Source organism: Triplophysa rosa, unplaced genomic scaffold (genome assembly GCF_024868665.1).
Source record: "Triplophysa rosa unplaced genomic scaffold, Trosa_1v2 scaffold128_ERROPOS1313989, whole genome shotgun sequence".
Taxonomy (NCBI): domain Eukaryota; kingdom Metazoa; phylum Chordata; class Actinopteri; order Cypriniformes; family Nemacheilidae; genus Triplophysa; species Triplophysa rosa.
This window is the reverse complement of record NW_026634128.1, coordinates 44,155-56,552: the sequence shown is the minus strand read 5'-3', so window position 1 is coordinate 56,552 and position 12,398 is coordinate 44,155. Positions and strand designations below refer to the sequence as shown.

The following is a 12,398-nucleotide window of genomic DNA, read 5'->3' as shown; positions in this document are numbered from 1 at the left end:
GTGTGTGTGTGTTGTGTGTGTGTGCGTGCGCATCCGTGTGTGTGTGTGTCTCTGTGTCTGTTGGTGCGTGTTGTGTGTGTGGAGTGTTTTGTGTGTGTGTGTGTGGGTGTGTCTGTCTTCTGTGTTTTCAACCTTTTTCTTGTTTTTGCAGGTAAAACTTTGATTGTTTTGCTTGTAGTCAATGTGTCTCATGTACAGCTGCTTTGTAACAATGAAAATTGTAAAAGCGCTATATAAATAAAGTTGAGTTGAGTTGAAACACATAGGAATATTTACATATAATTTGACGGTTTATTATGATAAATATCAAAAATCTAAAAGGTGTGCTTCATAGAGTACATACACATGAACACTGTACAGTAAGTTTTGTGGCTGTAAGTCATTCCCTTTAAATGCTATTGAGCTTTAAAAATGGTATTTTTGTGTATGAGTCCATACAGTAGTGAAACACATAGGAATATTTACATATAATTTGACGGTTTATTATGATAAATATCAAAAATCTAAAAGGTGTGCTTCATAGAGTACACACACATGAACACAGTACAGTAAGTTTTGTGGCTGTAAGTCATTCCCTTTGAATGCTATTGAGCTTTTAAAAAAATATTTTAATGTGTATGTAACTTTAGAGACGGTCCCTACATTCACGAATATCGAACGTCCAACGTCAAACCAACTTTATCCCAGTGTCTTAGGGGACATTTTCAAACTCGATTTCTAGACAATGTTTGTATGTTTCTGCTATTCTCTGATTCTCACCATGCAAAACAAGCCACCGTTTGACGCTATTTCTGTATGTATCCCATCGTTTGCGTGTAAAATCCTTTGTTTCTTCTTTCTTTATGGAAGTGAGATGCATATAGCATTGTTTATAATCCTTTTTACGGAGTTTTGAAGGAGGTCTGGCCGTAATTTTCTCTTCTTCGCTACTCGAGATTGATAACAAGGGCGCAGACATATTGGAATGTCGTTCCAAATAGCGGCCACCTCATTGGCCGTGCTTCCTACACGTGACGCGACGCCTAATCACTCATGATCAAAATATGATTACGCGAGGAAGGAACTATTGCCGACTTTGAACAGTAATAAAAAATAAACTGCAGGATTATACATGGAGAACTTTTATTTTCTCGCTCAAAAACAATAGCTCTTTTTATTGGAATGAAAATAATTTAGTGCCCCATATATGGGAACAGGATTAAACAAAAAACGGCTTCACCTTACGGCCTATATGGCTATACAAAGATGTGGCTTATTTAATTAAAAATCTCTGTTTAGCTGAAGCTATGGCACAAGGGTGAGAGACTGATTTTCATTTTTGAGTCTTCAAATTCAGCAATAGTACAAGTGATTTTTCCCTTAGCAAGCAACATTAATTCAGATGCTTGAGTCATATTGGGTTCCTAGACAGTGTTAGCAGCACCTGATGAAAACTGCTCTGACATATCAAGAGCCATGCACCAGAATCTCATATAATGCAGACTAAATCATGGGAACAGTTATGCAACAATTACTCATTTGTGTAACTAATCTAGAGCAGAAAACATTTTGTATCAAACCCTGGCTAAAAGTTTAGTAACCAACGGAAATAAAATTATGGTGCAATGGAAGTAAACTCAATATTTTAGGAATATAAACCAAGAATACAGGCAGGCCCAGGGTGTAGATCACCTCTGTAATCTACTGATGGTTTGGAGGACCTGAGGATCTTGGGAATAGATATGCCCATGTCCAACTCGGTGAGGGTTAGCTCATTCATAAAATACGGGAGCTGTAAAGTGACGAAGTACACAAGTTACACTTTCACAATAAATATTTGGTTACAATGTCCGGCCTGACCACACCTAACTATACTCACCCTAATCTTACTCAGCTTCTTCTGAATCTTTTTGGACACCATGTCTGCCCAGTATTCCTCTCCAAGAAAGTCCCAAAAGATGCGACCCAAGAGAGCATTGACCCAGGCTTCTGACACGGACTCCTGGCCATGACTGGCTGGAAACTATAAGACAAATAGTTCCTTAGGTGTAACTTCAAAAAGGACAAAAAAGCACAATAAAAGTATTATAAATGTAGCACATAAAAGCGACATCTGTTTCACAACACACATGAAAGAATCTCCACAATTACAAAAGAAGAAGCACATTGTGCGTTCAGCATTTCAGGTGTGTACACCATTCATTGAAGCGTACATTTACTTCTAATAATTTATAAAAAAATCATAAACATACATAGCCAAAAAACACATGCTTACATGTGTTGTGGGAAAAAGTCAATCCGCTATATTTATTCTTCATATGACAGAAGCTTTGAGCAATAGACAGAAAACTGTGAAACGTCTGGTTGCACATAAAAGAAAGTCATGACTGTTTGGATACAAATTTTTGTGTGAACTGTCCTTTTAAAGGAGGAATGTTTTTTGTGCAAAATAAGTCTGTTAAAAGTGAAAAAAAACATACCTGTGAATAAGACAACTTTTGATTCGACTGTTCAATTACTTTTGGTCCCATGAAAAAGGGCGAGCGACATATTAAAGAGCTGTAATTCCCAAAACCTTCAGCTAATCTGGATGTGAATACACTCTAAATAAAGCCGAGAGTGTGCACTTTCAGACAATATCCATTATATAACTGTAACTTGAATACAGTTGGGTACACAGCTAAAATAACATATTGTTAAGCTGTTCTAAGCTGTTTTACAATAGCCATTCATAGACAGCCTATGTGCTTATTCAGATTTATTGTACATCTTATAAATTAGCTAACTTAAAATACTAATTTAAACATTAATGGAGTTCACTATATGTACGTAATTACTATATGTTATATTATACTCGACACAACAATGCTTTAAGTTTGTAAAATGAATTCAAACTATATTTAAATACATTTAAAAACTGAAATTAATAAGCATACATTTCACATTCTTTCTGACCGTTCATCATCTTGTCAAAGCACACGCATGCACTTATGCAGACACAGACACTAACATTGGTCCCTCTGTCAACTGCATCCACCTAAAATATTATATATGTTGATAGATGTTGTTCCAGACCTTCTTAACCGTTCCCGGGCTGCTCCCAGCACTCTGAACAGGGCTTGTAACAAGGCTTACTGTAGACTGACTAACATATTTGGCCATGTAGACGTTGTATTCCAGAACTTTTTGTTTGACACTGGCACCAAGATCCTTTTGTCTGGGATGAGAGTGGATCACTTCATCCAAACTGCCTTGACTACTGCTGCGGCTGTGAGACAAACCTGCTGACAAACCTTGTAAGACCAAACATGAAAATAACACTGGTGACTAGGCCATGGGTTAAATTTTCAGGGAACATGCATGCTGATAAAAAAAGTATAAAAATCTAAATGTAAAACATTTAATGTAAAATATATGAATATAGACTTTACTCAGGGTGCTTGCTAAATTTAGTTGGACACAATCGAATATCCCAACAGTGTAAATGTGACTACAATTTATTAGTGCACCATTAACATATTTTGTTTGTTTGTTTGTTTGTTTGAAAAACAACTTACAGTATAATTAACTGAATAAGATTCACTCTTACTTGTAGGCAGGCCCAAGGGCTTTCTGGCTTCTGATTTCAGTTTGGATGCAAACAGCATCCGTTTGAACCACTCCTCCTTGTCCCTTCCTGTCCTCCCAAACAGGTAGAGAATAGGTTCTGTGTGTGTTCTCTTTGCTTCTTCGCCAGTGCCCACCCCCTCACTCTTGTCTCCTACTGCAGGGGTCTTTTCCTCCGTCCCCTCAGTCTTATCTTCCTGGGCTTTAGCCATGAAGTCATCCTGCTTGGCCAGCTCAATGCAAATAGGATACTTCTTATTCCACACTCGCTTCCTTGCCAAGCCGTGAGGCACCAGGTAGATCTGTAACACAAAACCAGAACTTATATACTGTATACATTACCTTAATAAGCATCTTTCAATCCTGCCTATACTCTACATGCTTTGTTTCAAGTAGTATGTGTTTAAAAGGGTTTATGGAGTTGATACGAATTACAATTAATCCTGTATTAATTCTATTTTATGTGTCCATTATTTCTGTCTATGTTTATGAACATAATATAAACACACAGTACCATTTAAAAATTCTCCTACCTTACTGTTAGTGAGGTCATAGATTTTCTGGCTAACATAGGTGACATCAGGTTTGGGCTCGTTGAAAGTTGCCCGGCGGGGAATATTGCGATTTGGTTTTGACAGTCGCAGGATGGAGCCCTCCAGACGCACATACACAGAGTGAGTGTGTGTGGCGAGATACGTCGCTGGGTCGTAGCTGTGGATCTCATTTATCCAGCCCTGTATACGCAAGGTCACATTTAACAGTAGAACATAAGGGACACAGGAACATAGAATGACAATAATATGTGAATCTTGAGTATCTGTAATCTTGAGCAAATGGTGAATAGTGATGGTAATGGTGAAGATGCGTTTTTCAGTTAAGAACTATTGCTAAAATGAAATCTTTTTTGTCTGCTGCTGATCTTGAGGTAGTGATTTGTGCATTTATCTCCTCCTGCTCGGACTATTGTAATGCGGTTGGGAATAAGGAATCTTTAATTACTAAACTGCAATTGGTTCAGAATGCACCTGCGAGGCATACTAGCACTATAAAAGGGAGCACATTACTCGATCTGCACCCTCAATTGCTGTTTTTAAATCCCGCCTGATAGCATACTTCTTTTCTTTTCCTTTTTTGGTAACACTTTACTCAACTCAACTCAACTTTATTTATATAGCGCTTTTTACAATTTTCATTGTCAAAAAGCAGCTGTACATGAGACATATTGACTATAAGCAAAACAATTAAAGTTGTACCTGTAAAAACAAGAAAATGGTGAAAACACAGAAGACAGACATACCCACATACAAAACACTCCACACACACAATATGCACACGAACTAACACACATAAACACACACACAAGGATGCGCATGCACACACACGTACACAGATAAGTATGCACACACACACACAGACACGTACGCACACACACAGACACACACACACGCACGCACGCACGCACAGTGAGAGCACACATTTAAGATAAAGGAGAGAGAAGCACAGGTCAAATATAACAGACTATAAATTCCTATATGCAATATTAATTAAGTAAAACTTTAAAATTCTAAAGCAGCCCCCCCGGCCAGGCAAATAGTGCAAAAAACAGTATGCAAACGGTGGTGAGGAACCCAAAACTCTAATCGAGAAAAAAAACCTCAGGAGAACCCAGGCCCAACCAGGGGATTCCAGTTCTCCTCTGGCAAAATCTGCTGCCTCTGCACAAGCTCGACAGTGCTTGCACAACAAGGCTAAATAAAAAGAAATAAATAAACTTACTAATAAGGTAAATTATAGTTTTAAGATTATCATTAATAATCTAATAGCATTTGAAATTTTTTGGTGAAGACGTGTCAAGTGACCGCATCCTTCTTTATCCAGCTCTATCATCTCAGCTCTTGTCAGGTCGCCGCTTTCCATTCTCTGCTCTACCATCAGGTCTGGGCATGAACTGCATCCTGCTCGCTGTGGTAACCTTGGAACAATGAGACAAGACTGGCTGAGAGTAGAGTAGTGTTCTGCACTCTTTGATGCAACAAGTACATCAGTTGTGTTTTTGGTTCCGGTTGATCTAACTAATGCAGCCTAAACCCTCAGAGGATTTATATTATGGAAGTGTAGTGTATGCATGATTAAAAAGATGCGTCTTTAGTCTAGATTTAAACTGACAGAGTGTGTCTGCCTCCCGGAAAGTACAGGGAAGACTATTCCAAAGTTTAGGTTTAAACAAAGTTTTAACGCGATGCTTTATAGGTAACCAGTGCAAGGTTGACAGAACCAGGCTAATATGTTCATACTTTTTTGTACGTGTAAGAACTCGAGCTGACGAGTTTTGGACCAGTTGGAGTTTTTGTAATAAACCTGCAGGGGAACCACCTAACAGTGCATTACAGTAATCTAGTCTTGATGTCATGAATGCATGAATTAACTTCTCTGCATCTGACATTGACAGCATATGACATAGTTTAGATTTATTCTTAAAATGAAAAAATGCAATTTTACAGGTGTTGGTGACGTGGCTCTCAAATGACAGATTACTATCGAATAGAACGCCAAGATTCTTTTACTGATGACGAGGGTTTCATGGAACATCCGTCAATAGTTAAGCAGTATTCTTGGTTGATACGTATAGCAGTTTTCGGTCCAATAAGTAACACTTCTGTTTTGTCTGAGTTCAGTAATAAAAAGTTGTTACTCATCCAGTTTTTTATATCGACTATGCATTCCATTATTCGATGGAACTGCTGTGTTTCATGAGGCTTCGAGTAAATATAAAGTTGATTATCATCAGCATAACAGTGAAAGCTAACTCTGTGTTGCTTTATTATATCTCCTAGAAGTAGCATGTATAATGCAAAGAGCAGAGGCCCTAAGACTGAGCCCTGTGGTACACCATACTGGACTTGCGATTTGCGTGACACCTCATTGTTTATTGCTACAAATTGAAAACGGTCGGATAAATAAGATTTAAACCATTTCAAAGCTATTCCTTTAATGCTGACGTGATTTTCGAGTCTATGTAGGAGTGTGCTGTGGTCAATGGTATCGAATGCAGCACTAAGGTCTAGCAGCACCATTAACGAGATACAACCTCGGTCAGACGCCAATAGCAGATAATTTGTAACTCTGATCAAAGCAGTCTCTGTACTGTGACATGCTCTAAATCCAGACCGGAATTCTTCATTGCTGTCATTCCTTTGGAGGAAGGAGCATAATTGAGTTGAAACTACTTTTTCCAGAACTTTAGATATGAAAGGTAGATTAGATATAGGCCTTTAGTTCCCTAGTTCTCTAGGGTCGAGTTGGTTTTTTTTGACAAGGGGCCTTATAACAGCCATCTTATAGGCTTTAGGCACATGTCCTAATGTCAGAGATGAGTTAATAATACCAAGAATAGGATCTATAATTTCTGGGAGCATCTCTTTCAGTAGATTTGTAGGTATAGGGTCTAGCATGCATGTTGTTGATTTAGATGATCTAATGATTTTAGACAGCTCATCGTGATCTATGGTATAAAATAATTGCATTTTCTCCTTAAAGGTGCAGTTCTTAATTAACAGTGGCCACTAGCGTTGTATTATAGATTTGCCACGAATCGCTCAGTCCAAACACGACGGTGGCCACCACAGTACAAAAAGATGTCATTCTCATGTTGACGCAGGGAAGAGATTTTGCGGGCATTAGAAAGACTGTAGAAAGAGCTATGACTTATGTATTACATAAAATAAAAGGTTTGTGGATTTTAAGTTTAAAAAGAAGGATAAAAGTCAGGCAGGAGCTAGGACCTGTGTTAATATTATAAAGATTTTCCAGCAGAGACGCGTTAAGACCCGCGGTACTAAGGCTTTTAGCGGAGATACTCACAGATATCTATGGAGATACTTTCCAGCAGAGAGACGTTGGAGAAAAAGATCGTCTAAAAATCACCCCTGAGGAGGATGCTGTGATTCGGATCAGTATGTGAATAACATACTAACATACCAAGATATGTTGTTGTGTAATGTTAGCTGTGTGACGGAGAAGTTTTGAGCGTCATTTTTTATCTGGAACCGCTTTAATATTGTACTCGTCCAGATACTTGAGAGAGAGAGAGTGATCGAGAGCGCGTTTTACCCTTTAACTCAATGATGAATAAACTTTCAGTTAATCCACGGGTTACATGCATTCCGCACCGGAGAGTGATCCTGTGATCCATGTAGCGGTTTTAGCTAACGTTATTATATTGATGAGCAAAGCTCACCAAATATGGTTCTCCACCAGATCTTTCAAGATCATATCCATGAAACGAGTTATTTAAAACATCAATTTAAGTCAAGGAATTAGTTTAACTCAAAGGAAAATACGTATAATAATCGTGATCAAATATACATATTTTACGGTCTCTGATTAGTAATATAAAGCATAACAATACTTGCATAAATTCATCCAGCGAATGCCTCAATGATATTATATACTTTACATTATCTCATGGCCATAAGTAACGTGACTTTACCAAACAGGATTTAAGAGCAAAGGTAGCGTAAACCTTCTCGGAAACGCTAGACACAGTTGCTCCTCTGTGTTTAAAGAAGATAAAAAATGGCAGCCCGACACCGTGGTACAATGAACACACTCAGGCTCTAAAGAAAGCGGCCCGAAAAATGGAGCGCAACTTAAAGAAAACTAAATTAGAGATATTTCGTACATCATGGAAGGATAGTATTAGAAAATACAGGAAAGCCCTAAAAACTTCTAGATCCGCCTACTTTTCATCACTAATAGAAGAAAACCAGCACAACCCTAGGTTTTTATTTAACACAGTGGCTAAATTAACAAAAAATAAATCGTCAGCCACTTCAGATTCTAGATCATCTCAACTCAACTCAACTCAACTTTATTTATATAGCGCTTTTACAATTTTCATTGTTACAAAGCAGCTGTACATGAGACACATTGACTACAAGCAAAACAATCAAAGTTGTACCTGCAAAAACAAGAAAAGGTTGAAAACACAGAAGACAGACACACCCACANTTTTTGATATCAGTTACTCATTTCTGACTAGTACGTATTACAATAATGACTAGTATCTTTTTAATACTACTAGTACGTATTCAGTAAATGCTAGTACTTATAATTAAATACTGGATTTGTATTCAATGTATACTAGTACTTATTTAATAGGCACTAGTAGTAATTAATTAAGTACTAGTACTTATATATTAGTCACTAGTGTCTTTTACGGTTGTTACTAGTAACATTTCTTATCTTACTGGTCACAATTGTTTTTTTACCTGTCATATGTAATGACTAGTCAGAATGGCCATTGTAGAGTTCAATCGCAAATCTTTCTAGTAAAATAAAATATCTTACTAGTCACTATTGAAAAGGGTATTAGTATCTTGTGAATAGCTACTAGTATAAATCTAATAAGTACTAGTAGCTGGTAAACATGTATACGTTTCTCATAAATAAGTACTAGTATCTAATGAAAAAGTACTAGTATAAATATAATAAACACTAGTATATATTTAATAGGTACTAATGTCCAATTAATAAATGCTAGTATCTAAAAAATAAGCATTGGTATCTGTTTGGCAGGTTCTAGTATCTTGAAAATAAGTACTAGTACCTAATAAATAAGTATCAGTACCTTATGAATAAATGCTAGTACCTAATAAGTAGGTACTAGTGACTATAGGAAGACACACTAGTCAGAACTGAATAGTTGATATCTAAATGACAGATCTCCATAGAAGTCAATGGCAAAAATCTGAAATGTGTTACTAGTAACAATGGAATAATTACTAGTCACTGATGTAATAAGTACTAGTATCAAATAAATAAGGACTAGTATCTATTTAATAAGTACTAGTATCTAATTTTAGGTACTAGTATCTAATGAATAAGTACTAGTATCTAATGATTAAGTACTAGTATCTAATGATTAAGTACTAGTATCTAATAAATAAGCACTAGTATCTCATTTTTAGGTACTAGTGTCTAATGAATAAGTACTAGTATCTAATGGAATAGCTACTAGTAACTAAACAATAAGTACTAGTAGCCTCAAAATAGATACTAGTAAACGTCAAGGATTAAATGACAAAATCGCTTGCCATACAAAGTACCCCAAGAGCAGTATGTTTCCGCCCTTGAATCGCTCTCACAGTACTTTTATGTCATGTGCAGATCGGTCTGTGCAGCACCACAAACAGTCGAACACAGCTTATGTTTACATTCACGAGGCGCATCTAAAATGAGACCATTGCTTGCTGCTGCATGTTGTGACTCGTGCTAATTAGGTGATCTGAAAGTTATCGTCCAAATATGACTGGCATTTGCAAGCATTTTGTATGTGGTGGCTGCAGCGACGCTCTAGGTCAGCCCCTGAAAATAAAGCTCTCACCTTCCATCGCTGTTTCAAAGGTTGCCAGATTTGCGTAACAAAAACAAACCAATGACCATTCAAAACAAGCCAGAACACTGCAGTACTTCAGACATGGCAACACTGCCTATAGCCCTATTCGCACGGGATTAGTAATATCTGGGGACCTAGAGGATTTAGAAATTACCTCCTTACATCGGTATTTCATGTGGCGCATTCTCAACTCAACATTATTTATATAGCGCTTTTTACAATTTTCATTGTTACAAAGCAGCTGTACATGAGACATATTTACTATAAGCAAAACAATTAAAGTTGTACCTGTAAAACAGGCACGTGCAGAGGGGGGGCTTTGGGGGCTTGAACCCGGGCCCATTTTCTTCCTCGAGAGAAAGTGCCCTTTTTCTGGGATTTTTTTATAAATGGATATATGAATGTGCACGCGTATATGTTTCTGTTTGCGCACGGCTTTCCTTGTCAAACAATTAGAAAATGTCAGTTCAGGTCGGGAAATGTTGAGAGTTCCAATGCCTTTCTCCCATCCGCATCTCCACGCAAGCGAGCAGGCTTGCAGCCGCACATAGCGTGCACGCGCAGCACAGCTGTGTGTGTAGCACGTTTGGCACATCAGGCAGAGAGCCACAGAAGTGAAGACCTCCCTCCTTTCCAGTAGCGTTTGTCTTGGTGTGGAGTTGAGTGGTGATGAACAGACTAGCTACATGTGCTTTCGAATTCACACCTAATTATCCAAAAGACAAACTGCAAATATTGTTTTGCTAACATCCATCACTTATGAGCTAACTTGATGGAGAAACAACAGCTGAACACAGTCAAATTAATAACGTCATCAGAATCACCTCATTGATATGTAAACCAGGCATTAAGTAATTAAAATGTGCTAACTTGCATACATTTGTCAGGAAATTAAGATGAATAGGATAAACAAAATAACTAAAGCATAACACCAGTTATTAGTTAATATGACTTACATCAAGAGTCTTTTCCCTTCAAATGTTATGTTTACATATGTGACCCTAGACAACAAAACCAGTCTTATGGGTCAATTTTTTGAAATTGCGATTTTTACATAATTTGAAAGCTGAATAAATAAACTTTCTATAGATATATGAGTTGTTAAAATAGGACAATATCTGGCTGCAATGCAACCGTTTAAAACTCAGGAATCTGAGAGCGCAAAACAATCAAAATATTGAGAAAATCGCCTTTGAAGTTGTTAATCAGGGGCACTGTGGCAGACCATCCACTCACAAAAATAAAGTTTTTATATATTTAAGGTAGGAAATTTACAAAATATCTTCATGGAACATGATCTTTACTTAATATCCTAATGATTTTTGGCATAAAAGAAAAATCGATAATTTTGACCCACACAATCTATTTTTGTCTTTACTAAAAATGTTCCCGTGCTACTTAAGACTGGTTTTGCGATCCAGGGTCACATATGAAGATATACTGTATATGCAGCTAGTTTTGGATAATTTAGAAGAAATCTACAGAAGCAAACAAACAACTTTATGTGTATTTTGGAAATGTCCTTTCCATTAGAGTAAAAGAAGACATGAAAGCAAAATAGACCAAAATCTCAAACTTGAACAGTACATTAAGTATCCTGCCTTAAACAATAACTTGATAAGTTTGATGTCAGACTCCTCATCTAATAACTATCCATTTTATATGTTTTGTATGCGCTGATAGATCTAAACAGCCCTCCCTCAAATGTGAAACAAAGTTCTTGTCACCATTAGTGTGTGTGTGTGTGTGTGTGTGTGTGCGTGCGTGGTACAGTAAGTGTAATTATAGCAACAATAATAGTATTAATAATAATAATAATTAGTTAAGCTGCTGTATTTTTGTATTTTGTCAATCATTTTTTGCAGTGTTTTAATTATTTTTGCAGGTTTTTGTCCTCTAAAATAACAAATTAGCACCTACTGCCTTTTTCAGTTTAGTGTGAAGTTCATTGTTGGTGTCCCAATAACACCAAAGTAATTAAAACAGTTTATTGGCTTGTGCAAAATGAATTATATTATATATATTATTAGTGAAAATATGTCATTTTCCTTTGTGCAGTCATTTATCCTAAATATATACTTGAAACTTTAGCATAGAAAACATACACATTGTGGCTTAATTTCCTTTGTTGTTGCCTGTTCTTGTGATAAAATTTGTGAATTCTACAGAAGCCCATTGTTGGAACATGAAACAATTGGGTGAGTATGAGGGATTTATATAAATAGTTATTTTAATAAATTTAACATTTTGTTTGGAAAAAATTTAAACAAATATGAGACGTGCCCTTTCTTCCACTTGAGCCCATGCCCCTCAAAATGTCTGTGCACGTCCCTGCTGTAAAAACAAGAAAAAGGTGAAAACACAGAAGACAAACATACCCACATACAAAACACTCCACACACACAATATGCACACG

General features: G+C 36.9%; 1 protein-coding gene across 1 annotated transcript; it reads right to left on the bottom strand.

The window, feature by feature from the left end:
- Window positions 1-118: 118 nt before the first annotated feature.
- On the bottom strand, window positions 119-10,157 carry LOC130549527 (testis-expressed protein 2-like). The gene is made up of 6 exons (XM_057326768.1): window positions 10,137-10,157; window positions 4,119-4,319; window positions 3,569-3,887; window positions 3,055-3,272; window positions 1,859-2,002; window positions 119-1,771 (listed from the first exon to the last, which is right to left on the bottom strand). Exons 1-6 carry the CDS (start codon window positions 10,155-10,157, stop codon window positions 1,625-1,627), a joined length of 1,050 nt encoding a protein of 349 aa, XP_057182751.1. The 3' UTR covers window positions 119-1,624.
- Between the last annotated feature and the right edge of the window lie 2,241 nt (window positions 10,158-12,398).